The 26065-nt window shown below is 38.3% G+C and overlaps 1 protein-coding gene across 1 annotated transcript; it reads left to right on the top strand.

The window, feature by feature from the left end:
* The first annotated feature begins 849 nt into the window (after window positions 1-849).
* On the top strand, window positions 850-25779 carry APPL1 (adaptor protein, phosphotyrosine interacting with PH domain and leucine zipper 1). Its single transcript, XM_086469689.1, has 22 exons — window positions 850-903; window positions 5629-5727; window positions 6807-6866; window positions 7514-7585; window positions 8390-8477; window positions 10072-10113; window positions 10854-10912; window positions 11387-11533; window positions 11934-12016; window positions 12121-12279; window positions 13571-13759; window positions 14098-14140; window positions 16098-16154; window positions 17918-18009; window positions 18597-18779; window positions 21113-21162; window positions 21554-21728; window positions 21832-21868; window positions 23359-23505; window positions 23759-23809; window positions 24166-24255; window positions 24822-25779. Exons 1-22 carry the CDS (start codon window positions 850-852, stop codon window positions 24969-24971), a joined length of 2127 nt encoding a protein of 708 aa, XP_086325815.1. The 3' UTR covers window positions 24972-25779.
* The last annotated feature ends 286 nt before the right edge of the window (window positions 25780-26065 follow it).

Here is a 26065-nt window from a genome sequence, read left to right on the forward strand (position 1 = left end):
AAACGGGTGCTCCAGGTAACAGCACCAGAGCGCAAGAGATGCTCCCACACGACAGGGCCACAACAGCGTTAGCCCCGCGGCGGCTGTGCCCCAAGAGACCTGCCTGTTCCGGGAGCACAGCGGCATCCAGGACAAAGACACACCGGGCCGGCGGGACACCCGTCTGTAACGCCGAGCATGGCACTGCAAACTAAAAAAAAAAAAAAAAAAACCAAAAAAACCCAAACCAACAAAAACAACAAAAAGAGAGGGGAAAAAAAAAATTGCTTGCTTTTTCAGGGCAACTTCGCTTGACAATCCCCACCTGCCCGCGGCACCGCCGGACAGACCCTCAGCGCGGGAACGTCCCCGTCTGCCTCCGTTCCCCACTCACCTCCCCGAACCGGGGGCGGCCGGCGCAGCGGGTGACGGGGCGCCCTCCCGAGAGGCGGGAACCGCTCTGACGGCCAAAAGGCCCCTCTTCGCCGCTCCTCATTGTACTGGTGGGGAGAGCGAGGGCGCGGCTCACTCGGAGGGACGCGCCCCTCCTCCTCCTCGGCCCAGCCCGCCCCGGGCAGCCGCCGCGTCCGGGAGCGAAGGCGCAGAGGCGCGACGAACCTCTCCGCGCCAACAGCCCCACGCGCGCGTGCAGGCAGACAGATGGACCTGCTCACCAATAACAAGCTGGGCAGCCTGGGTGGAACAACCAATAGAAAGGGCAAACGGACGGCGGGCGGGGCGGGACATCCGGCGCGGAGCGGGGCGGGAGCGGCAGTGTTGTGACCGGGGAGAAGGGGAGGGGTCCGGCCGCCTGGGTGTGCTGCGGGCCGCGGGAGCTGCAGCGGCGCAGAGACAACCGCGGCGGCCGCCATGCCCGGCATCGACAAGCTCCCCATCGAGGAGACGCTGGAAGACAGCCCCCAGGTAAGAGGGGCAAGACGTGGACCCGCGGGTGGAGGCCGGATCGGGCCCGACCCGTGGGCGCCGGGCCTAGCGCTGCTGCCCTGTGACTCCCTGCCCCCGTGTTCTCTCGGGGAGACGCTGGAGAGCCTCGGCGGCGGCCGGCAGAGAGCGGGAACCTCACCAGCAGCGGGGCAGGGACGCTGCGTGCGTGGCCAGGCGCCTTCCTGACCGCCTCGTCCCGGTGGCGTGGCAGGGGCTTACGGCCGGGAGCGGCGGCTCTCGGGCTGTCAGCTTCGATCGTGCCCCTGCGAGGTGTCGCCCCCGCCTCCGCGGCGCCTTCTTGCCCCCGGCATCGCCGCTTCCTCTCGGGTGTCCTGCGGGCCGATGAGCCGTTTGTAAAGCGGCGAGCTCGGCCACGGTTTTCCAGGGGGGCTGTGCTTCAGCGGCGGGCGGCGGGGTAGGAGCTGGCGTCGCCCCCCTTCCTTCCCCGCCCCCGCATTTACATTCATGGTTTATTTTGGAGACCTCGTGTTGACAAAGCCCTCCCTCACTTCTGTGAGCGATTTTTCTTATCTTTGCCTTTTACTGAAAGCACATTAAGGTTTAGTAGATACGTGTGAAAAACAGTTATTGGATGAGGTTATCGTGGCTAATGCTGCGCTTAGGTGGGACGCGCGTGGTGCTGAGAGGCCTTTGGTTGCTCGGGTACCTTCACTGTCGTTTCGGCTGCCTGACCTTTGCCAGTGATGCCATATATTGCGTTGGCACTTCTTTTATTCTACTGTTGAGCAGGAAGTGCTTTATTCAGTTGCACTGGTTTCTCTTGCTGGCACCAACAAAAGCAAGTACTTTGTTCCACTCTTCCTAGATGCAGGGAAAAGAGTTTAGAATATATTTTCTTTTATTGCAGCCTTTTAAATTATGACCCTCGTTTTGCTGCATTGTTTATGTAGATGAGCAAGACTTCCTATACTGTAATAGCGTATGCATTGGTAGTTCTGATTCCTCAACCATAGGAAGAGAAACTCTCACTTGCTTAATAGGGAATTTTTAACCCCTAAAATGACAACCATTTTAACAAATCTACATCAAGTGGAGGGACAACTTAGAAAAGGCAACAGAAGGCAGCAGTGCAGACAGTGTAGCATTGCTTTCCGAAGAACAGTGCCCCTGTAGCTCAAATGTTAGATGAGATCTAGCCTGTAGTAAGGTCTCTGGCGCAGAGACTAAGCCTGATGTACTTTCATGAAGAGCAAAAAAAAAATTTGAAAGTGTATAATAATAGTAATTTAACAAAATCGTCTGTTGAAGGTTTGCTCTCATTATATGGAAATCAGAACTATTCATATTTATAGGAAACATCAAATGTAAGATAAACTTAGGATCCCTAAAAAGTGGGATGTAGGGGTTTTTTCTAAGCACTTAAGACTGGAATATCGTTTGGGAAGCATATAAAAAAATTACATATTGGAATGTAATTATAAATTCTAGAGTCTTCCATGTGAGGTAATTTGTGATACAGACTAGCAAAGCCTAATTCAGCCCAGTGAGTTTGATGCCCTTAAACTATTAGATTTGCCAATATCTTCTTCTGTTTCAGGTACAAAATTTTACATCTTTCAGTCAACCTAGTGTTTCAGGTGAATTCTGGCTAACTCCCTCTTAGTAGAACATGACAAGGACTCTATAGTCTTCTGTTACATTAGTTAATTTCTGTTACTTTGAAATCAGTCCAATGAAAATGGCAACAAATGTTGCTGGAAGAAAGAAGAAATCTTGCTTTCCTTAGGAGTTGCCATGGCTTTCCGATTGATGTGTTCATGCCGTAGTATTGAAAAAGATCATCAACCCAGGTTGTTGTTCAGTGCTGAACGATGGGCTGGAGTTCCGCACCTTTCGGTGTGTTTCAGACACTAACTTTAAGTATATAAACATCATATTGAACTTATTCTGCATCGGAGGGAAGGAAGGGCTTTGCTAAAATGGCTAAACCCATTCACTTCCTCTAGTCACAGGATAAAAATCTAACCACTGTGCTTTGAGACGTAGACCGAATGCCGAGTTTGCATCATCTTTTGCTATGCAAAGCAGTCTAATTTAAACATTAACTTAGGACATATATGACATTCATCATCGGTGTTTATATATTTAGAGGGAGTTTCTGCTCAGACTTATTTGCATTCCTGAAGCATTGCACAATAAAAAAGCCAAGTACAGGCTCTCTCTGTCCCCTATCACTTACGCTGCCATCCATATGATGTGGAATGCTTCCCTGACTTTAACTAGGTGGTTTCTTTGGGCAGCTTATCACTGGTAGTTTCTAGTGTACCTGCTTATATACATGGGTTGAAAACATCTTAAAGGATATGCAAAGATACAAAGTTTTACTAGAAACATGAGTTGACAGTTCCTCTAAACAGTTCCTCCTTTTGCTAAGCAATAGTCTGCCACAACATCTTTACAGTTTCAGGTTATTTTCTTTCCATCAATGTCACACAATGTCAATTTGAAGTCTGGACATCAATAACTGCTCTTTTTACAGTAAGGCATAGAAATGCTTTTATTTTACAGTGTTTGGTTTGAAAGAGGAAGCATAATCCAGAAACCTTACATGATATTCCTTGAAAATTATAAGTTCAGGTTTATTATTGTTCAGTTTTAAAGGTCATGAGTATGTAATTCAGTGGCTGTGGTGTTATGTAATTTTCTCTTTCGCATTCCTTCCCATATGTCTCCATTAATGGGAGAGTCACAGCTATTAGGATGACATACGTGTTACACACCTGGCAAACATCTGAGTTCTCCTCCACCTCCTTCCTTCTCTACCATCCTTTTTCATTTGTTTTATAAACTAGAACAACCATTAAAGTGATTTATTCTGTCGATGATGCTGTTTGATTATATTTTTTTCATATTTAAGTATCTTGTAGGCATTATATGGTATGATAATATTTGTGAGACAGCCAGGCATCTAATTCAAGTTAAATAAAATAATTTCATGTCAAAAGAATGGTCAAATAATAGACTTTATACAGGTTTACTGTATACTCCTTGATTATCATTAAAAGCAGAAAATCAGAAAAGTAGCTGAGAAAGATCTCCCTCCATGATTCAAGGGGAGATGGACTAAAGTCTGTCATTTCAAGACAAATCTTTGACATAGCAAGAACTCCTAATAATAAACCCCCACAATTCATACATGGTGCGATCCAGTGCTTTTTGCTAATCTCATCAGAGAGGTTTTCCTGATGTCCAGATTTGTGTCAGTCTTTCATTCTTTTCCCGGGTCCCATAATTTCCTTCCCTTCCTCTTTGAGGAAACAACGATTATTTAGCCTAGGGAAGGCTAAGAAAGAGAATTTCCAGTTTCAAGTGTTTAACAATCATAATTTTGGGGGAAAAACAGTTAAGCACTTATGATTCTTTCCATTTTCTATCTGGACATTAATTTTAGTGTAAACCTAAAACCAAAGCACAGTCCTCTTGCTAAAACATTACTAGAGTTAAAGAGTTTATCTTATGGGTCTTGCAAGTGATGCTCCTGTCGCTATGTGCAAGCATCCCAACCAGTATTTTAGATTAGGAGAAGCACATGTAGCCTGTGCAGAGTTATAGGTGCATTCTCTGCTCTTCCCCTGTTTGGGTTTTTGTCTTGGTGGAGGGAAGCTATTTGATATCCTCGTGGTGAGGAGTGACATTGCTTTCAAGTGCAAAAAGGATGCAAGAACACTGAGTCAGCAGCTCATTTAAGCTTGAGGGCAAGTTATGCCTGAGCAACCTGATTGCCTTCTCATCCAGAGTCAGTCATTTCGTCATAGGGAAGACCAGGGGATGTCACTTACCTTGACTTAAGCAAGGATTCTGATGCGGTCTCTGGTAACATTCTTCTGGCCAAAACAGAGAGGTATGGACTGTGACCTGGGTGGAAAAACTGGCTGGATGGTTGGGCTTAAGGAGTGGTGATCAGTGGTTTGAAGTCTAATAGGTGGTCAGTGATAAAGAGGTTGGTTTTGAAGTGGATACTGTTAAGCATCTTCATCAGTGATGCAATAGGATGCATAGTCATCAAGCTTGTGGGTGGCACCAGCTAAGGAACAGGCTGACTGACAGGCTGGGGTAAGGATGGAAGGACAGGTCTTTTCACTCCCTTTCACCATGGAGTGGTGAGGGGCAGAAACGTGTATCATAAGAACAACAAGGTGTAGGTTGTACTGGTTTGGTTTGGTCTGGGTTTCAGTTGCTCAGCCTTCTGGTCACAGAATTGACAGTTATTGCACAGGTGAATTCTAGGTCCAAGCACAGCCAGCATCTTCGTGCAGGGTGGGTAGTATCAGAAAGCCACAGCCTTTGCAGATCTCCCTGAAGAAGACACATGTGTACCTGGCATGCTATTTAATACCAGTCATCTTCACGCTTTTCCTTAGGTATGTACCATAGCGCAACCAGTCGTTGCCCACAGTTCCAACTTTTTTATACACTTATCCATCTCCCTTGGTCCTTTCCTTTCTGAAAATGTACTTGTATTAATCTGGAGAGAGGCTGACAGTAGGAGTGAGGCTGAGCTTGGGTATCTTTAAGATTCTCTGGCATGCAACAGGTATTATTCCTGTAAACAGCATTGGAGGGTTTATAAACTTTTCGGTAATGAAACCTGAAACAATGCTCTTTAGCTTTGAAATTCTGTTACATTTAAATACTCCTTTTCTAACTTGACATGTTAGTGTTTTGGCTGTTTCATTTTTACAGACCCGGTCTTTGCTGGGAGTATTTGAAGAAGATGCTGCTGCAATTTCCAATTACATCAATCAGTTATTTCAAGCCATGCACAGAATATATGATGCACAGGTAGTGTTAATTGAATTCTTGAATGCATTACAAAGCTTTTGAACCACATTTCATGTCTCTTGCTTTTTTTGAAATTATTATAAGCAATATTTTTTTCTAAAAGTGAGAATTAAATAATTGTTTTTCTGTACGTTAGGGAGTGGTAAAGACTAAATTCTTGTGATTTCTTTTGCAGCAGAATTTCTTAAGACAAGTAAAAAGATTTTTCTGGTCTTCTAGTAGTTCTGTTGCATTTCCCAAGTGTTTCTAAAATGTTTCCCATCACGATCTTAGTGTGTATAATAGTATGTACCAAGTGGGATATTATTTTTTACCCACAATATATTCATGTTTCACTCATCACCTGTAAGTAACTGCACTTTCATGCCGAAGGTGGAATCTGTTTTGTGTGTGTGTTTCTGAACAATGGAGTTTATGGCTGTATTTTTAATTCATATGTACTTGAACTGTGACTCTTTTACTGATTTGTTACTCTTGCTTTTCATATTTTTCTTTTACTGTTGTTTTTACTTTAATGATGTGTGTGTTCATTGTGGGTTTGCTGCTATGTAGTTTTATTTTACTGCCTTTCTGTTTCTGTGCTTCCTTCTTCAACTGCATCATGAAAGACAGAGTTGTTCCATACCATGAATCTGCTAATTAGGTCCTGTCTGTGTACAAGTACAGAGCAGTTTGCAACCAGGTAGTACTGAGGTTCATTGTAGTCTTTTCTTTACAGATAGCAAATTCCTTACACTAAGTAACTGGGGCCGCTAATTTGAAATAATGAAATGCAAATATGCACTGCATAACATGAAAAATACAGAAATTGGTGCACATAGTACCGGCTTTGAACTTGCTACTTGTAAACACTGATTACCTGTAACTCTCAGTCACATTAGAGAAGTGAAAGGGCAGGACACTTAGGTTTTCTGAAAATCTGTAGTCAGATTTTAAATTCCAGGTCTGTAATAGTTTCCTCTTCAAATATGTGATTTTTTTTAATATTAATTTAAATCAAAAAGTAACAAGCTTGGTTTGTTGTTACTGTTTTTTTTTGTTGTTGTTTTTGTTTGTTTGTTTTTGTTTTTTGAAATCAGAATGAACTAAGCGCAGCAACTCATCTGACTTCAAAGCTTCTGAAGGAATATGAGAAACAGGTACCGTGTAAATCCTCATTGTCTTTGTCTGGTCAGGACTATGTATTTGTGTAGTCTTTTATCTCCCAGAGCACAGTGTGGGATGTATTTAGGTTTGGTTCGGATAAAATGAACTGCTGTAGTTGGTGGCTTGAATCTTTGCCAAAAGATCTACTGTCATCATGTTAGTTCTTCTAGCTAAAACAGAATGAAGTTCCTTTTACCTCTGAAGTATTTTACTTTTGGATCAGCATTTTGGTGTGGCTCAGGGGGGTAGTGATGTTTTATAAAACTGTTTACTGTTAAGTGCTTTAATTTTACTAGTCACAAAGAGAAGAGATTGCATAGCAGTTCCCATTCAACAACCATGGTTTACTCTTATTGTGAGAATAATTCCATCTCGGAAGGCGCAGATTGCGGAATCCATACCTTTCTGCACTACGACGGGTTTCCTATCTGTCGCTGTGCTGCTGGGACCCCTTTTCTGAGATGCACATTAAAAACAAAAAGTCGCTTCTTTTGGGGAGGCTGGCACTCCCTGTCCTCATTCTCCACCTAATGAGGTGAACTGGAAGAAGTAATATTCATGAATTATTTTGGTTTGATGAGTCTTTCTAGAGGGGTGAGAAAACACTGCAAACAACGTGCCTCCTTTTATGTTCTTTTAGCGTTTTCCACTAGGGGGAGATGATGAAGTTATGACTTCCACTCTACAACAATTTGCAAAAGTGATAGATGAGGCAAGTACTTGTGTTTGTTTCACTTCCTTTGCTAACGTTGTCATGTATAGGCTTTAACTTGCTTTATTATTCCGGCCTTTTTTAAGATAGGAGGTACAGAAATGGCTTTCATTTGTGAGTAAGGTGATGCTTATTTGTATATTGCGGCATATATTTGAAGTTATATAAGCTGAAGATAAAGAATCAGTTCAGCAAAATGCGGATACATTGTCGAGAAAGAGTGTACTTTAATGTACTGTAGGTACAGCCAAACACATTATGGAATGGCAGTTAGAAACTCTTTCACGAGGGTATTTGTGTTGCCTGGTTGTAGATACCTGTCTGACAAAGGAGCCTGCTGCTGTCTGTATAAGAGACAGAGACTGACTCTTAGGAAAGACCACTTAGCTCAATTAAGATCTCAACCAGGATTATTTCTGTAATTCCTCTCCTCAGTTTCAATGCTACTTAAAACAGCATTTTGGCAGGAAGGACACATTTGTTCCACCTCTGTAAACTGTGAAAGGTGGGCTGTGAGGTAGCTGGAGGGAAACTGGAGAAATAAACTGACTAGTCATCAGAACCTATGAGGCCGTCTTCTGACATGATCCAGTAACTTGGAATAAAGTTGGAAAAGTAGGGACAAATACTAAACTCTAGAGGTCTTCTATATAAAGCTAGTGATGAGATCAGGAACCTGGGAAAACAGCTGCAAAAAATGTTATACGTGTCATCTTTGAGTGAAATTGATGTCACCCTATCTTGATCTGATTTAGTCTCAGCACTGTTTTCCTAAAATTTCCTTCTTTCTCTTGTCTTCTACAGCTCAGCTCTTGCCATGCAGTACTTTCAACTCAACTTGCAGATGCAATGATGTTTCCTATTACCCAGTTTAAAGAAAGGGACCTAAAAGGTAGAGTGCTTGAACAAATACTGGTTTTATCAACAGCAGCAATAACAAAAATGTAGCATTTAATCTCCATAGCTCTTGTTTCACTAAATAGAATACGCCACTTATTTTTCAGCTCTCAAAAGTATGCATCGCCCAATTTTTTTAAAAATGTAAGTTATTTCTATTCATGAGAGTATTACAGTTGAAGAACTTAACACTGTTACCATTTCAACAAAAATATTAGTTATGGAAGGACTTCTTCAAGTTGAAAATTTTGCAGTTACTATAAACATTAGGAAAGAATAATTTTCAGATAATTTGCATGTTCAGGAAATACTTGTATATATTATAATACTATGACATCAATATAATAGCTGGACTAAACTTGAAAGGCAAAGGGCCAAAGCTGTAGTACTTACTGTATTATTAAGATTTAATAAGGTGGTTCTTCAGCCCTGCTGGTAACGTAGGTGGCTCCTTACACACCAGCAGAAGATGCTTCCAACTTTGAATTTTTGTAACAGTTGTATCATGTTCTGCCGGGTCTAAAATAATATGTAATGTGTCAGATTATGATAGATTTTACTGGAGATGCTAAAGTGAATAGACTGGTGTGGCAAACAGGCTTCAAATATAAATGATAAGAGTTAAAACTAAAATAACTTAAACCCCTGGTGTGAGCATCCCACAGTGGGTGTGCCTAACATAGGAACATTTTAAGTCTAAATTGAAATAAAAATTACAACTCTTCCATAAGTCTTATAGCTCTTTATGAAGCTTGGAAAATACTTCTTTGGCTATAGTTTGTTGCAAAATTATGGATTAAATAGATTATGCTTTTTGAGCCAGGGAACATGAGTATCTCAAGGGTAATATTAGTCCTCAGAACCTGGAAAAATCCCCTGTTAATACTTCTGAAGAAGCATCCCTGAGGCAATAATCACAAATTAATCTTTTCCACTTGAAGTATGTTTTTAACCTCCACCTAATGTAGTGTTTAATGACACCATTCTTCTTCATGGCCTTCATAGGCACTTTCTGTGAAGCTTTTCCATGGTTTTTTGTCTTTGCTTTACTGTAAAGTTGACCATAGCTCTCTGCTTGTTGTGATACGACACAAGACCACAATGGGGATCAGAACAAGTGCAGAGTATTGTACTGTTCTCTGTTCGCTGACACAGAGAGACTAAATAACCACCTAGAACATGACTGACTTTAGGTAGGAGGAATCACAATGTGTTTGGGGCTTTCCTTTGATCCAGCAATACTTCCGTGTCTCCTGTGCTTCCACTTCCCCAACTCAGACCAGAAATCTGACCAGAACCGTAGGTGATGCATTTGTATTGACGACATCTTTCAGTCTTTTGAAAAGAATTTCCTCCGTAACTTGTTACAGTACGGTATCTTTTTTGGGAAGCTGAACAGCCACATAAATGATACTCAGGCCCTAAGTAGGAGCAGACTTTCCTGGCTGCATAGTGCCTGTGCTGGTAACTCAGTATGGTACAAGGTATGAACCACAGTGGTTCAGTAGTGAAACACTGCATGAGAAACCTTAATATATAAATGTTACATTAATAACAACTTATTTAAATTGTGATATGTTGTTTTGTAGAGATATTAACTCTAAAAGAAGTTTTCCAAATTGCAAGCAATGGTAAGTGTCCAATACTTACTGTTATAGATGTTACAAGACAACAGTATTATTGTAGATTATTTACTCAGGAAACCAGTGAAGATATTTGCAAGACTTAAAGTGACTAATTGAGTGTTATTTTTTTTCAGCTATACTTGGTTCACTTGTAAATCCCTGCTTTGTGTACCAAAGTGTTAAGGCAAATTGACAGTTAGTCTTTTTTACAATACCTAAAATGTATGTATTATTAGTAAATAACTTAGAATTATGCTACTAAAATTACTAAAAATAGTAAGGTGCTAGCTCACTTCTTAAAGTCAGGACAGGTTTAATAACCAAATTTTACCTCCCTAAAATGAGTTTGATAGTTCTCTTTCCTATTATCAGAAGCTACTTTTTAGCTAGCTTTACTATATCCTTGTCGAGAACATGTCCTTCAAGTAAGATTTAAGTAAGGATTCTGCTTCTTTCAGTGTAAATTGCTTCATTGCTTAGAAGCAAAAAGGATTAGATACAGGTTTTCATAATGGAAAGTTGTAGCAATTTGGCCATATTTGCATCTGGTTAGAATTTTTCTTCAGCCCAAGTATTTGTGGCAGTGAAATAATTCTAAACAGGCAAGAACAATTCTTGAAGGTTTTAATGTGACAGAACTTTGCATTCAGCTGACTGTGCAACACACAGTGATATAAAAGGTTTTCTGCTGTTTCGTAAGTCATTAATTTATCAAAATGATCATCAATTCTCTCTTGATTGCTTAGACCATGATGCTGCCATTACCAGATACAGTCGGTTGTCAAAAAGAAGGGAAAATGAAAAGGTTTGTAAAGCAAAATACTTAATATTGAGATTTTTAGAGGGAGATAAGAAATAATTTTCATATCATATATGTATTTATGATGGAAGATAATGTATGGCAGATTCCACCTGAAGTTTGATAGTTTGTGTTTTAGCAGTCTAGACAGTTTGCTTCAGAATGGAACAGCAGGCTTCCCTCATACATGCCTGTCCTGTAACACTGAAAATGCTCTGTGATTACAATTGTGATACTGTATTTGATTTATTTTTGTAAAGAGATAACCACACTTTTCAGGGAGAAAAGAATGCTGTATTTCTTTTTCATGTACTTCTCGTGTGTGAATTAGAGAAGTGGAATTGTAGGGTGAGATGTGTCATTGCTGATGATAGACGGTAGAACATTGCTATGTTGTTTTTTCCATGCTGGCTATAAAGCTGTTCACAATACCAAGTCTCAAACATTCCTTTTTCCCCCTCCCCCTGTCTGTCTTTTTAGATCAAGGCTGAGGTTACAGAAGACGTATATACTTCAAGGAAAAAACAGCATCAGACTATGATGCATTATTTCTGTGCGTTAAATACTCTTCAGTACAAAAAGAAAATTGCTATGCTAGAACCCTTGCTAGGATACATGCAAGCTCAGGTAATTTCAGATTCTGAAAGCTGTAGGTCTGAAGGAAAATTTAAAAGTACCTCATGAAGGTGGCTGTACTGAAATCCGTTGTAAGACCTCTTTTGCAATCGCAGGAGGCAAATGGAGAAAAAGACAAAGCCCGTCCTCATCCCTGTAGCTGTCGTAGCTGCTGCTCTGTGCACGTCCTCCTGACCCAATGAAATCCCACTGCAGTGTCAGCATCAGCCTTCACTTGCAGACAGAAACGTGCGTTCTGCACCTTTCATTGAGAGGCTTTGGTGGGATTGAGGTGTAGAAACAGGTTTCTCTGAGAAACTTTATAACCTCCTATGGTTTCATCTGTTAATTGTTAATGTAGCTTTATTAATGACTAAATTCTCCCTTTTCCTTCTCTTTTTGTTTTCGAAAGATAAGCTTTTTTAAAATGGGTTCAGAAAGTCTTACTGAGCAATTGGAAGAATTTTTGTCCAATATTGGCACAAGTGTACAGAAGTAAGTTGGTTTTGTTGAATTTTGAACTATTATCAAGACAGTTATTTTTTCTGTTTCTGCTTATTAATAAATTGTCTTTGTTAACAACACACTATTTACCTTAGTGTTCGCAGGGAAATGGATTGTGAAGTAGAAAACATGCAACAAACTATAGAGGACTTGGAAGTAGCTAGTGATCCACTGTATTTGCCTGATCCTGATACTATGAAATTTCCTGTCCATAGAAACCTAACACGGAAAGCTGGCTATCTCAATGCAAGAAAGTAAGACTAACTTGTTACTTAAAAATTCCAGAATATTTAATTTTGGGAAAGGAAAGCTAAAAAAAAAAAAAAGCAACATTTTTTTGAAGTTAGGTATGCTGAATTTACGTAGTTGAGTAAGTTACATAGGAGCTGTTCTGTTTCTTTTGTTTGGACTCCTTCACTTAATTAGTATTATTTTCACTGGCACACTGACATAGTGTCATTCAAGTGCAAAGCATAGTTATCCTGATTTCAATCTTAATTTTGCCTGAATTTTCACATTAAAAAAAAAAGTGTGAGTGTAATTTCGGTGGATTGTAACTGGAAGACAAGATTGCAGCTATCAGAATTGTTCTGTAAGTAGCTGCTAAAGCTTTGGGATTGAAGTTCCTAGTAAAAGATGACGGATGTACAAGATAGACAGGGCAAAACATTCTCTGCTAACCAAAATCGCTCTGAATGGCCTTCCCAATTCCATGAGGTATTCTTTTGTCCACTGGAGGGAGCTGTTACTATTAAAAGTATAGCAGCTGATTTTTATAGTTACTAAAAATAAGTTGTAATACTCAGATTTTTTTATCTGTAATTTATGTAATAAGGTCCAAGAAATTTTTTTTTAAGAAGTCACTACTTTTACAACAACAGTTAGAGTACTGTTGAATGAGGCATGAATTTCCATAGTAGGACACAATTTCAGCAATTAATGTTGAAGAGATTATCTGAACAACAAGAGAGGCTAAACTGCAAGTGTTACTGATTTGTGGTTTTGGATTGTTCCTCTTCTGTTATTTGGGGGGAGGATATTAAAAAACCAACCAACCCAAAACCCAGCATGGTTTAAGCAACATTTTGGAAATCTCGTTGAATGGTACAAAATACGTGGGAAATTGAGGTGTCTTACCTAACTAAGCTAATTCTTAACACAATGTTCTTCCAAACTTACTCTTAACAATATAATTTTCAGAGGTCTTATAAATTATATTGATATTGCATATCATTTGAATATGCCTGTGGTGTAAAGCAGTACCGTAAAAGCTGATCATCGAAACTATACTTACATATTTTTATTCTAAATTGTTTCACATAATTAAAGACAGCATTTATTATTATTTTATGTATTCTTTGCCCAGCAGTAGCTTTAGCATGAAAAAAACAACAGATGGAAAGAGACTAATTCAGCTGTAAAACTGACCTAAAATATTAAACGTGGAAAAAAGTTTTTGTAAGTGCCCAGATGGTTTGTTCCAAGTGATTTTCAGCTCAGCTGAACTCCTAATCTACTGACTAAGAAACTTTTTTTATCTTTTAGTAAGACAGGGCTGGTATCTTCCAGCTGGGAGAGACAGTTTTACTTCACTCAAGGTGGAAATCTGATGAGTCAGGCAAGAGGTGATGTAGCTGGAGGACTTGTCATGGATATAGACAACTGTTCTGTAATGGCTGTGGACTGTGAAGACAGACGGTACTGTTTTCAGATAACATCTTTTGATGGCAAAAAGTAAGTATTTTTATATTACTGTTATTTGTAATACTGAACACGCTAATTAAGAAAAGAAGGATGGTCTGCCTTTGGCCAGATTATAGCTTGATAGATTTTGGGGGCATTTAGAAGCAAAATCTGGGATGTCTTTTTAACTTTGTAATGTCTGGGGGTTTTTTATATAAGCTCTGTAATGTAGCTGAGTGGTATTTCAGAATAAAATTACAAAACATAATCAGTTTACAATCATATATTATTGCATTTTATGACTGCTTAAGTATTACGTGGGCACAGTTAGAATTTTGTTCCTTTGCTATTTTAAATAGACAACTGTCTTTTCCATTCTCCTCTTTCAGGTCTTCAATCTTACAGGCAGAGAGTAAAAAAGATTATGAAGAGGTAAGCTTATAGGAAGTTTGGGTGGAATCCAGTGATTTTCTGTTGCACAGAAGGAATACATTGGTAACAATAGTTGGAATGCTTATTTTATGTTCTCTAGGTCGTAAGCACTGTGTGAACTTTTAACTCATTCTATCCGTAATGACAGGCTTCGAGAAGTCTGACAAAATATTACAGTGTTTAAATCCTAGAGAAAAAAAATGCAGTTACGATTGCCATCAGGTCCTTTTCAGTATTATGGAAGGAAGAAAGTCAAAAAGAAGAGAAAAAAAAAAAGCCCTCAGCAAAGTGGCGAGCAGTAGTGGCATCTGGACAAATGCTGCTTCTCCTTCTGCCTGTTCAGGCTTTCCTAACCTCCTTTCTGCTTATCAGGAACAGAAAATAAAGGAAGTCTTCAGTTAGGACACAGATAATGATACAGGCAGTTGAGAAAATGAGGAAAAAGTGTTTTTCTACCCTTGATGCATGATGGGAAACATGTTTATACTTCATGAACAAGTTGAATCAAGAAATAATTTGAAATAATTTGGTTTCGGACTGCTTTCAAAGCTTGTGATCACTGTTTCCAAATACCTGCTAAGCCTGGTGATCCGTGCCATGGATGAATACCAGCTGAGAAGTGTCAGTACTCAATTACTAGATCAGCAAATGGCCTTTGTATGGTGTAGCAAATACTGATGGGGAAAGGAAATGGGGAAAAAAAACCCCACCCAACCAGCAGGGATATCTTTTCCCTACTTTTTTTACCTTTCTTTGGAGGGGAAAATAAAAACTTTGTCTAGACTTTTTGCAGGTAGTAGCCTACTGTTACAGACTTGTACTGGTCTTACGAAGAAGATTCTAGTTATTAGAATTCATGTTTTACTTGGACAGCTTTTTACAGCTTTCCAAAGGCTTGCACAGATGGGTCAAACTCATAGAGTCATTACATTCATAGTCTATGAATACAGTCAGATTTGTCCAGAAACAAAGGAGCAGATGTCGTGATATAAAGTATTTGTTAATTAGAAAGGTGTGTGTGTTTGCATTATTATTCAGTATAAACTTTTCAGTAAGGGGCGGGATGGGAAATAAAACATTTTAAAAGCACAGTTGATTTAAAATACATTTGGGCAAGCAGCTGGTTAAGGACATAGAGAAAATGTGGTACTTTCAGCCTGCATTCAAATTCCTCTCCAGTCTTCAGTGTTACATTGATACAAAATGACCTCTTACGGTATTTCTAAGTTTTTTAGCTGGGCTGTGTCATGTTGGCCCTGGTTCATTTGCTCTGTTGAGGTTGTCTAACAGCCTAACGCTGAAACATTTGCCCTCAGATGCCTTGCCAGAGGGAGGGAGTTTATAGTCAGCTTTAGCAGCTCAAATGTGTGATTTTCTGGGCTGCAGCTGCTGTGCTGCCTTCGCTAGCTCAGGTAACAACGCTTACAACAAGCTGGGGTTCAGTGGAGCAGTACCAGTAACATGCATATAATCCAGTTAGTTTTTTTCTTCAGAGAAAAGTTGAAAAGCAAGGAGCGGGAGCAAGTGGTTTTCCATAGCACAGGGGGAAAGTAGATTCTAGGTTACAGATGCAAGAAATGGGCAAATTCCGCAAAAGGCAGATGGAATCTTTATAATATTCTGAGGAAAGAATCTCATCTGCAGTCACAGAATAATGGAGTACAGGGAATCCTGATTTTTTTTTTTTTTTTTAAAATTCCTTAGTGTTGTGATTGAAACTTGCTTCAGTTTTGATCTTTAGTGTGACTGAAGTAATTTTTTCAAGTAAAATCCGATATTGTAAGGTGCGGTATGCAGACAGTACTGAATTTAATTACAAGCTGCGTGTACAGAAGACTGATTTAGTTCTCTGAAGTTACAAAGAAGATAGAAAAAGTGCTGAAACTAGCCAACTCAGGTATTTAATCAAATTTGTTAAAAAACTATGAAAAATTATTTTTTGTTCTCTCTTTTTCAGTGGATATGCACCATAAACAACATATCTAAGCAGATATATCTAAGTGAAAACCCTGAGGTAACTTTAATAAAATTTATGGTATCAGTAAAATGCTAAGATGTAGATGTGCACAAAACTAAAGAGATCAACTGGATCTGGTTGGATAGCGTAGAATTAAGCTGAGTACTTCTGACATGTCTAATTGAAAGCTTTTCATGGTATGAAAGCATACAGTCCCTTGTCTCCTTCATCTAAATATAGAAAAAGTTTAAAATATGGGACTTTTATGTTTGCTGTATCTCCTTGACACCTTCAAGATCTTGTATTTGAGTTGTGTGTATGACACTTTGTTACAAATTAAGACGACAAATATGCAGATGGATACATTCAGTTTCTACTAGAGGGAACTGACAGTCTTACGGATATGAATCTTAGGAGCATAGCAATTTTGCAGGAAAAACAGTTTCATTTCATGAAAGAGTTATTTGCCTGTTGAAGACTTAGAGAATTTCATGTAGAGAATTTGGATAAATAAATTAATGTCATTTATGTGGTTATATAGTAAAGCCATATTGATACAAACTTACCTAGTGACTTTTTACTTGCTAAATTAGGTCACTGGCCCAACAAAATCTGTTGTTTTATAACAGAGCATTTGTATATAAAGCATGTTGAAAGTGAAAATGTACTCCTTGATGTCCCTGCTGAGGTCTGAAACAGGTTATTGGAAAGGAAACTTCCCAGTGATCATATAGTGGAGATGAGAACTGTAGATAGAGCAGTCAACAGGCAGCTTGTTGAGCAATATGGGAGTCCGTCGTTCAACCATGTGACACAAGGCTCTTGCCAAATGATCGGGAAGATCAAGGTGAAATGGAAAGTGTGTCATGCCAGTTTGTGGTTTAGGAACTAAATGTATGTAACTTTGTAGGTAATACAAGTACCTGGCTGGCTGACTAAGTTAACGATACAGATGAGAGACAAAATAGTTGTAATGCAGAGCTCAGTGACCTAAAGCACATGTCCTGATGCATCATATACAGCTGAGGTTCTGTTTAGTCCTGGCCGAAATGGGTGCAGCTCCCTTCCATCAGGGAAGGTGTGTGCAGTTGTAGCTCGATGTTGGTGCCTTCTCCTCGCTTCCCAACGTCTTTGTAGTCATTCTCATTTTCTGAGTTACACTCACACAAAATGTTGCTTCTTCGTTGTTTTGTCTCCTTCACCTTCCTGCTCCAAAAGTCCTCTTTCCTCAAGGACTTTCGCTATTGGCTGTACCCCATGAAGTGAAGCCATCAACTTTAAATACTGATACTTCAGAATTAGTGATTTCAATGAAAGATTAAAACAGAATTCTTCAACTGTTTATTTCATCAAATGACATTGTCACATTGTCCTTGCTTGATAGTTGTTCATGTCTCGGTTTTTCAGAAACATTTAAGTGTTCCCAAATTTCAAGCACAGACTTTTGAATCTTCCTATTTTTTAGCTAGTAGGTCAAGACCACATTTCTCAAATAAGATTTTTTTTTTTTTCCTTCCTGGTTACATTTGCTTATTTTGTCAGACTTATCATTGGGACTTTTCTCTATTGCTGGTGTTTATTAACTTTCACAGTCTTATAAAGCAAGTGCATTCATTTAAATTTGGAAAGTGAACAGCAGGAAATATATTGCAAGTTAGAAGAAAATACTACAACTATGTCAGTGAAAATTTAGCAATCTAAGATTCTTGCAGAGGATTGAGTTTGTAACTTCTGCCAATTGCATATAAATAAAACTAAAATCTTAAAGCTTATTTTGAGGAAAATGTTTTCAGTTATTTTTTCCCATCTCTCTATTGCAGGAAATAGCTGCACGTGTAAATCAATCAGCTCTGGAGGCTGTTACTCCATCTCCTTCCTTTCAGCAGAGGCATGAGAGCATGCGGCCAACTGTGTAAGCTAAGGAACTATAGGTCATTTGAAGAGCATGTCTATAAAGAGAATCCTGGACAGAGTTCCAGGGGAAGAAGAAAAAAAAAACAACCCACAACAAAAATGTCTATGTTCAGACCCAGGCAAATAGGCTAGAAGCAAATTTCTTGAACTCACCTTTTTAGCAGTATTTAGCATCTATTGTTACAAGTAAACCAGATTTCCAGCAGACGAGACAGTTTTGTTGGTTGCATCGTATGTCTGGTTTGTTGTATGCATTTATAATGAGATTTATCTTAATGTGTCCAGCTCCTGGAAGCAGACCTCACATTGTTTTAACATCAATATATAATCACACATGAAATATGACACAATTTGGTGCAATTAGTAATGCAAGTAGTAACTTTAACTTACTTAAGTTTGACTAGGAATGTAGACTCCATTTTTGTTTCCTATATCCTGATCTTCTTCAGGTGGTTCGTTTTTGTTTTCTTTTACATCCAAGTTTTGTGGTATTTTATTGGTCTCCCATATGGTTTAATTCAGTATCAACCAACCTGAAACTAAGATATCTTAATTTTGTTTTGTTTTTGTTTTATTTTGTTTTAGACACTCTCGTCCTCCTGCGGCTCGTACTAGCAGCACAGGGTCACTGGGATCTGAATCAGCAGCGTTATCGGCACTTTCCTTGGATTCACTTGTTGCCCCTGACACTCCTATACAATTTGACATAATATCTCCAGTTAGTGAAGATCTGCCTGGTCAAGCAAAATCTACAGGGCAATCGGGCAGGTAGGAAATGTAGAGAGAAGGCAAAAAATTCCTAAAGTTAATGTGATTCATTTAAAAACAAACAAACAAACAAGAAAACTGTGGTTAGGCTGCAGCTCCAAAACACACATTGTCTTTGCCCTGACCCATCACAGAATTTACAGTGGCCAGTGAAGCAAAACAATTTTTTAAATTGTTAAACAGAGTTGTAAAAAATGGCTTAATTACCTGCACTAGATTTAAGGTGTAGTTTTCTATCCAGCAACAGCTTTTCTTGCTTTAACAGCTAATGCTTTTATTTATTGATTTATTTTAATCCTTTGGTTTCACAAAGTATTTTCCTTTCCTATTGCTTGCTCACCCAGCAGCTTGGGTATTTCCTCTTGGAAACTCAAGAGAAATTTGGTATCCCTGCCTCCAGGTGATGATGGCATACGATGACACTCTTCTTAACCTGAAAGGTGAGTGAAAATGATCTAGGCTTCTAGAGTAATCTCATATACAGACAAGTTAAAATTGTCTAAGAGCTCTTCCCAAAATACAAAACCATTTTCTCCTACTTGTTTTTTTGTAGACTTCCCATTCAAGAATAATAAACCCTGCACTGTATTTCTGGAACTATATATACAGAATTCAGATACTAGGAAACAACCCCTCTTAACAATAAAAAAAAGCCAAAAAGCTGAAAACTAATTTATTCAACTTTGTAGTCACAATAATGTGTTGTATCCCCTTGCCCTCTAGAAAAATATTTGAATTTTAAGTCGCACCTCACAGATACGTAAGAGTTAAAATTATATATACTCAGCTCTTTCCTTTTTTTTTTTTTTTTTTTTTTTTTTGACAGTTGACTCTTTGTTGTTGTTTGGTTTCGCAGAGTAATCAGTTGGCTAGTGAGATCCTTAAGAATACATTGATTTAAAGTAGACTTGAACTGTATTCCAGGAAATGGAAAGGTTAATAGTGAGCTAAATTCATGTCATCAGTTGTGATTGATGTGATTCCATTCTAGAAAATCATACTTTTTGTAGCAGAAATGATACAGAGTTGTGCTCCGTATTTTCAGTTAACCATCACTGTCAATAAAGAACTGCAGTGTTTGTACAGATAGGCAACATGCTACTTTACAAGTATTAATTATTAAAAAAACCAACTTTCCTTAGTTTCTGATACTGATGACATATATTTAAATTTTATTTTTGCCTTTTGAGAGATCCTGTGAGATTTTGCATTTACTATTCCAGTCTAATCTTAAATGACAAGAAAAGCCTCAGCAATTAAAGATGCTAATAGAAAGAATTTCCCTTTAGGTATTTACACAGGTCAAAATTTAATGGGATGATTCTAGATGGAGTCCATGTTACATAAACACTGTAGCAATGGCATCTTGACTCCAGAGTTCAATCAAGGATTTCATTACTTTAAACTAGACATCTCTTATTTAAAAGATTTCACTGATAGAATAAAACTGGCAGTCAGGATGACATGTAACTGAACAGGAGAGATTGACATTTTTTTCTCTTGGTTCCAAAATTTGCTTTTAGAACACTAAGTACTGCGAGGTGGGTGACACCTTCGTTACTCCCCTGTAAAACCTAATTTGGAGTTTACTGAACCCTTGACAACAGTTCTTCAGCTACCAGTTAGCCAAAGAGAAAAGTTTTTTTCCTCTTTTAAAGTTTTAAATACAATTTCCCTGTTTCCCAAACTCTTTTCAGCATTGCTTTACTGCTTTTGAAAAATGTAGACTTGGAAGCCTAGAGTATTTTCACTTTTCATTGTAACTGATAGCAATTCTGTCTTTGAGAGCCAGAAACAGCCACGTTTCTCTTGACCCTCTAGGAGTAAAACCCCAGTGACGTTTTCAGAAAGCTGCATTTGAAACAAAACCAGTGACTTCTCTTCAGTAAGTAATTTAACAACTAGAGGCAGTGATGAGAAGTGTGGTGCTTCTAGGGAGTACTGAAAGGACTAGCTTTTGCTTGTACTTCCTGAAGCTGTCCTGTGAAATTCTATCCCCTAAAACTATACCTTTTCATATATTAGCAATATTTTGACTTGGGCTTAATTCAGATACTAAAAAACAATGCCATGTGAGCAAAACTCTATGGCAGCAATAGGACAATAATATCTGGTATTCTTCCCATAATTTGAGCCCTCGCATGTAACAATTTATGTCTAACTCCTGATTAATTTGCTTGTCCTTATGACATAGCAATCATACATTATTCCTCTGGATTACAAGTCTGTGAAATCATTACATGTTCTTATTTGATGCAGCATGAGACTACTACATCGCTTATTAGTGACTCTTGTAATCTGACTCCTGGTTTAATGTTTTCATTTTTTAATAGACGCACAAATCCTTTTGGTGAATCTGGAGGCTCAAAATCTGAAACAGAAGGTAAAACAAAAATTTTATTTCAATGCAAAGTAAAATCCAGGATTTGAAATTTTTTTTTCTGTTTTCATTTGTAGCTTCTCTCTTCTAATTTAACACCAGTTTTAGAATCCATGGTTAGATTAGCAATGTGTTAGACAAGCTGAGTTAAATCAGGCTGCTTTCTGAAAGTCTGTTTTAAAAATAATTCATTGCATCTTTTTGTGTTCATAAAACCAAACGAAAAGATGTGTGTGACTTGCTGTTTAGTAATTGTACCTCTAACTCATAAGTACGAGCAATTTGTTTCCAAGTTATTAGAAGTTTGGAGTTTTCGTGACTGCAGTCTGTCTTGGGTTTTGAATGGAAAACCCCAAATGGAGATCACTTTTTTCAATAATTTTCTTTGTCTTAGATTCCATTCTTCATCAGTTATTTATTGTAAGATTTCTTGGCTCTATGGAGGTGAAGTCTGATGAAAGTCCAGATGTTGTCTATGAAACAATGCGTCAAATACTAGCAGCTCGTGCCATCCATAATGTTTTCAGGATGACGGAATCACATTTATTAGTCACTTGTGACTGTTTAAAGTAAGTTTGCTTCCTGACCCCTACTAATGTTTATTTACAGAATGTTCTTACTTCGCTTTGGTAAAATTTACTTTCTGCTTTGTTTTTAAAAATGAATTTTTAGGTTAATTGATCCACAGACACAAGTTACAAGACTACGAGTAAGTAACTTTACGTTGTAAGATAAATACCCAGCAACGTAATTCTTCTACTTTAAAAATAATATTATTAGATGTTGGCAAAAAAAAATCACTGACAGCACGAGATTTCCAGACAAATTTACACTGAAATTAGGAGACCAATGCATACATTTAAAAATAGACAGAAAACCACCAGTAAATCAGGTTTAAGGGGAGTAATTTCAATAGGTCAGATAGGCTTTTTAAAACTCCCCCTCCCCAGTCTGATAGGGTAAAACCTTAGAAAAACAGAATATTGTATTTCAACAACGTGTTTGATTATAAACGTTTATATTGTTAGTAGAGAGGTAACACTAAGGTTAGAGTCAAATTAGTTCTGATGTCCAAAAGGGTTCACCTGGTGTTTGGTTTGGGTTGGGTTTTTGGTTTTTAGTGCGCAATTGCATTGAGTGTATTGTGTGGTTTCTGCGTTTTTTTTCTAATTCTTTATTAAAAATGCACTTGAAAGAAATAAGTAGAATTCTTCTTAGGTTATCAAATAAGGCCAGCTTCATTCTTCAGTAACAGCAGTCTTTATTTTTCATATTTCAAAACTGTTCCCCCCTCCCTCTCTTTTTCTTTATGCACAATTTATGGTCTGTCATTTAATTCATTTGGGTCTTCTTTTAAAAACATTCATTTTTGGGGGGACTCGGAATTACTTTCATTTCCATTCAAGGAAATCCTAAGCATGTGAAAATGTCTTGAAATTTCAAGCAGTAGCTTTTTTCTTTTGTGGCATTAAGTTCAAAACTGCCCCAAAGCTGTAAGGTTTTACAGGTGAGCTGTATCAGCCGAGTGCATGTCCTGTATTCTAAAGGTGCACATTGAAGGCTAGGAGAAGCTCATCCTGTCTGTTTGTAACAGCTGCAGTAGGGGCTTTCAGAATGTAAAAACTCACGCTTTGGTAAGTCTTAAAAAGACACATTTGAAATTTCTTAGTCCACCCTCTTTTAGGAATAAGAATGCAAAATAGTTTTATTGTAACAAAATAATGAGGATATGTGGTTTGTTGGTTTTGGGTTGTTGGTTTCACTTTTTTTTTCTTTTTGCTTATATAATTCAGGGGAGCTGAACTAATGGCAGTAAAGGTTTTGCAGAAGTAGTGCCTTTACCTGTCACGAAATGTTGAAATCTTGGTCTCAACTGTAATTTGTATGAATGACGTCTCTTTAAAGAAAATAAAAAAGCATATTCCCATTTAGAAAGATGACTGAATCGCACTGCAAATGTGGTCCCCTTTTCTGAGATGGAGTGGGTTTTTAGAAGTGTTCCTGTCTTTTGAGTAATTTAATCCTTGCCTTCTAATCTACCATCTGTGTTTTGTAATGACTGTTTGGTCAGGTTATAACTTCTGCGGGTGTGGGTGTGCATTTATGATATTGCAGTAATTAGCGTGCAGTATATTGAAGCCTCATACAGAAAATATTTGGAACCAGTTTTAATATCTCTGTATTTGATCCCTTTGGCAGTTTCCTTTGCCCAATGTAGTGTTGTACGCTACACACCAGGAGAATAAGCGCCTTTTTGGATTTGTGCTTAGAACTTCAGGAGGGAGAGCTGAGAGCCGCCAAACTTCCATCTGCTACATATTTGAATCAAATAATGAAGGGGAAAAGGTATTGGTGATGGTTATACTCGTATCGGTTTTGAACCTGATGTGGAGCCCAAGATGTTAGATCCGTTCAAGCTATCTGAGGGATTTCTGTGGGAGAGTATTTTGTTTACATACTGAAAAACAGTTAAACCAAACAGTCTAAGTACCTGCAAGTGCTTTAATATGCTACTATATCTAATTTGGGAATCTGGCTTAATTTTAAAGGCACTTTTATTAGAGTCTTTTTGATTATTTCCAATCTGTTTTGTGTTTAGATTTGTGACTCTGTTGGACTGGCACAACAGATAGCTTTTCATGCAGAATTGGTAAGAATCTTTTTGGGGCAAGGGATACTTGGAAATGGAAAAGAGAGAGTATATTTAGTACGTGTCATAGAATATAGTCTGCAAGACGCCTACAGATGCAGTAATGCTGTTGTGGGGTATTTTAAGGGATTTGGTTTTTAGAATTTGAACTCAAGATAAAAAAGACTGACCAATGTCTACAGTGGAACAATATTCACGATAGGATTCAGCTTGCTACCTGTAACAAACATACCAGTCCTTTAAAAGATTAATATTCAAAACAGGGGTATAACAGTTTTGAGCAAACTCATAAAGCGGTAGCGTATCAAACATCTCAGGCTGTTGTTACTTACTTTATTTACATGTTTGCCCTTTAGGATCGAAAAGCATCAGAAAAGCAGAAAGAAATAGATAGAGTCAAAGAGAAACAACAAAAAGAACTAAATAAACAAAAACAAATTGAAAAGGTACATTTCATCATTATTTCTTAATATTCTTTTTTTTTTCTACTTACTTTCTTTTGCAGTTTGGCTCTCAGAGCTCCACTGTCATATTCTTTAATACAAGTTCATATATGGGGTTAATTTTTAGAAGTATTTCCTGTGCAGATTTTGTATAATTTTATATAGTAGTTTTTGAAAAGAGCTCTTCTGAGGAGGTAAACCACAAAACGTCTTTATAGGAATACTTAAGAGCAGTGCTTGAAGGAACACCTATCATGGGCCGAAAATAATTTCATTTGCTGACAAGGGTTCAGTTACACAGCGCGGAAGGGGCTGCAGATGAAGGTACTCGTTCTGACCTGCTGGGTTTTGTGGGTTATAGGTTAGCTGATCTAATAATGCCAGCTACTGAAATGTAAATGTTTTGGTTTCCTAGTCAATCTTTTAACTCCCTCTGTACAGAAAGCTGCCTGTTGACAGTATTAAAAGATAGTTTAGAAATCATAATAATGGTATCCTGTTTCAATTGTAGACGACTTTAAAGTTAATACTCTTTTTCTGATTTTTCCCACCCCCTGTTCTCAAATTAGGACTTAGAGGAGCAGAGCCGGTTGATAGCAGCTTCCAGCAGATCGACCCAGAGCAGCGGAGAAGGACAATTTGTGGTCCTTAGCAGCAGCCAGTCGGAAGACAGCGATTTAGGAGAAGATGGAAAGAAGAAGAGAGAATCTGAAGCCTAAGGTTGTTTACTTGACTAAAATTGGAATCATGGATATAGCTGGTGAAATGGCATAAGTTCGATGAGAAGTGAAATGTAGGTGGAGGGTCTGTTGTATTATATAAAAGATTCCACAATATGTAGACCCTATTATGCCTTGATTTTTCTTTCTCAATTAAGTGATTTCCATTTTCATGTCAGAATAATTTATCTTCTGTATGCTAGATGAAGTGTGGTGATGCTAACATCTTTATTACAAAATTATATTTTCTCAAGGCTTCTCTGCAGTATGTAAAAAATCTGTGGGGTTTTTTTTCCCCACTTACCTCTCTGTGCAATTGACTGCTCCTGAAGCAAAACTTAAAACACTCATTGGACTTCAGCAGTACACTGAAATTTGTTCTTTACACTGCAGTATGGAGAACACCTTGCTGGAAACAGAAGTGGATGTCCAAATAAGACAGTGCTAAGTTCTACCTAATTTGTTGCACATAACTGTTCTTCTTAGATTTAGAAAGAAAAATCCTTGTTAACATCAGTGAGATGTGCAATAGTTCTCGACAGAAAGATCTTGGGGTTTGTTTCATATTGCACTGTATGATACTGTTGATTTTTTGGTGAATATAATGCTAAAAGACTTCTTTCAACAGGAGAGAAAAATGCTGTCAGACCTTGATAAGAGCTGATGAGACGGAGTTGCACTTTGCTGCATGAGGAATGTATAAAGCATTCCTTACTGAATGATAAGAATAATGTATATACTCTTGTAGCACAAGTGCCATGTTCTTTGTTTTTCCCCAGTACATGTAATAAAAAGCTGTAAGCCTTCACATTCACTTTTTATAAAACATGCTTAGAGTTGCAGAAGTTCTTGAATTCCATCATTTGAAAAACCCGAGTAAGTAAATGCCTTGCCACCAGTACTCTACATATACTGAAAATGAGTTGAGGCGCTCTAAGTCTTTTTATGGAAATGGATTTTGCAAACGGAATTTACTAGCTCTGAAGTAAGAGACTATGCTAATCCTACATCCTAGAGTCAATCCCGTAAAGCATTTTTCAAAGCAGTGTCTGTTTACAGCTTGTAATCTGAACTCCGTGTTCCATACCCTGTGT

This window comes from Leptosomus discolor, chromosome 9, assembly GCF_034619465.1.
Source record: "Leptosomus discolor isolate bLepDis1 chromosome 9, bLepDis1.hap2, whole genome shotgun sequence".
In the NCBI taxonomy this organism is placed as follows: Eukaryota; Metazoa; Chordata; class Aves; order Leptosomiformes; family Leptosomidae; genus Leptosomus; species Leptosomus discolor.

Coding starts and splice junctions, on each gene's coding strand:
- APPL1 (XM_086469689.1), top strand. CDS start 850: ATGCCCGGCATCGACAAGCTCCCCATCGAGGAGACGCTGGAAGACAGC. Junction 10,114..10,853: donor TTTCCAAATTGCAAGCAATG/GTAAGTGTCCAA, acceptor TTGATTGCTTAG/ACCATGATGCTGCCATTACC. Junction 21,869..23,358: donor CACAAGTTACAAGACTACGA/GTAAGTAACTTT, acceptor TCCCTTTGGCAG/TTTCCTTTGCCCAATGTAGT.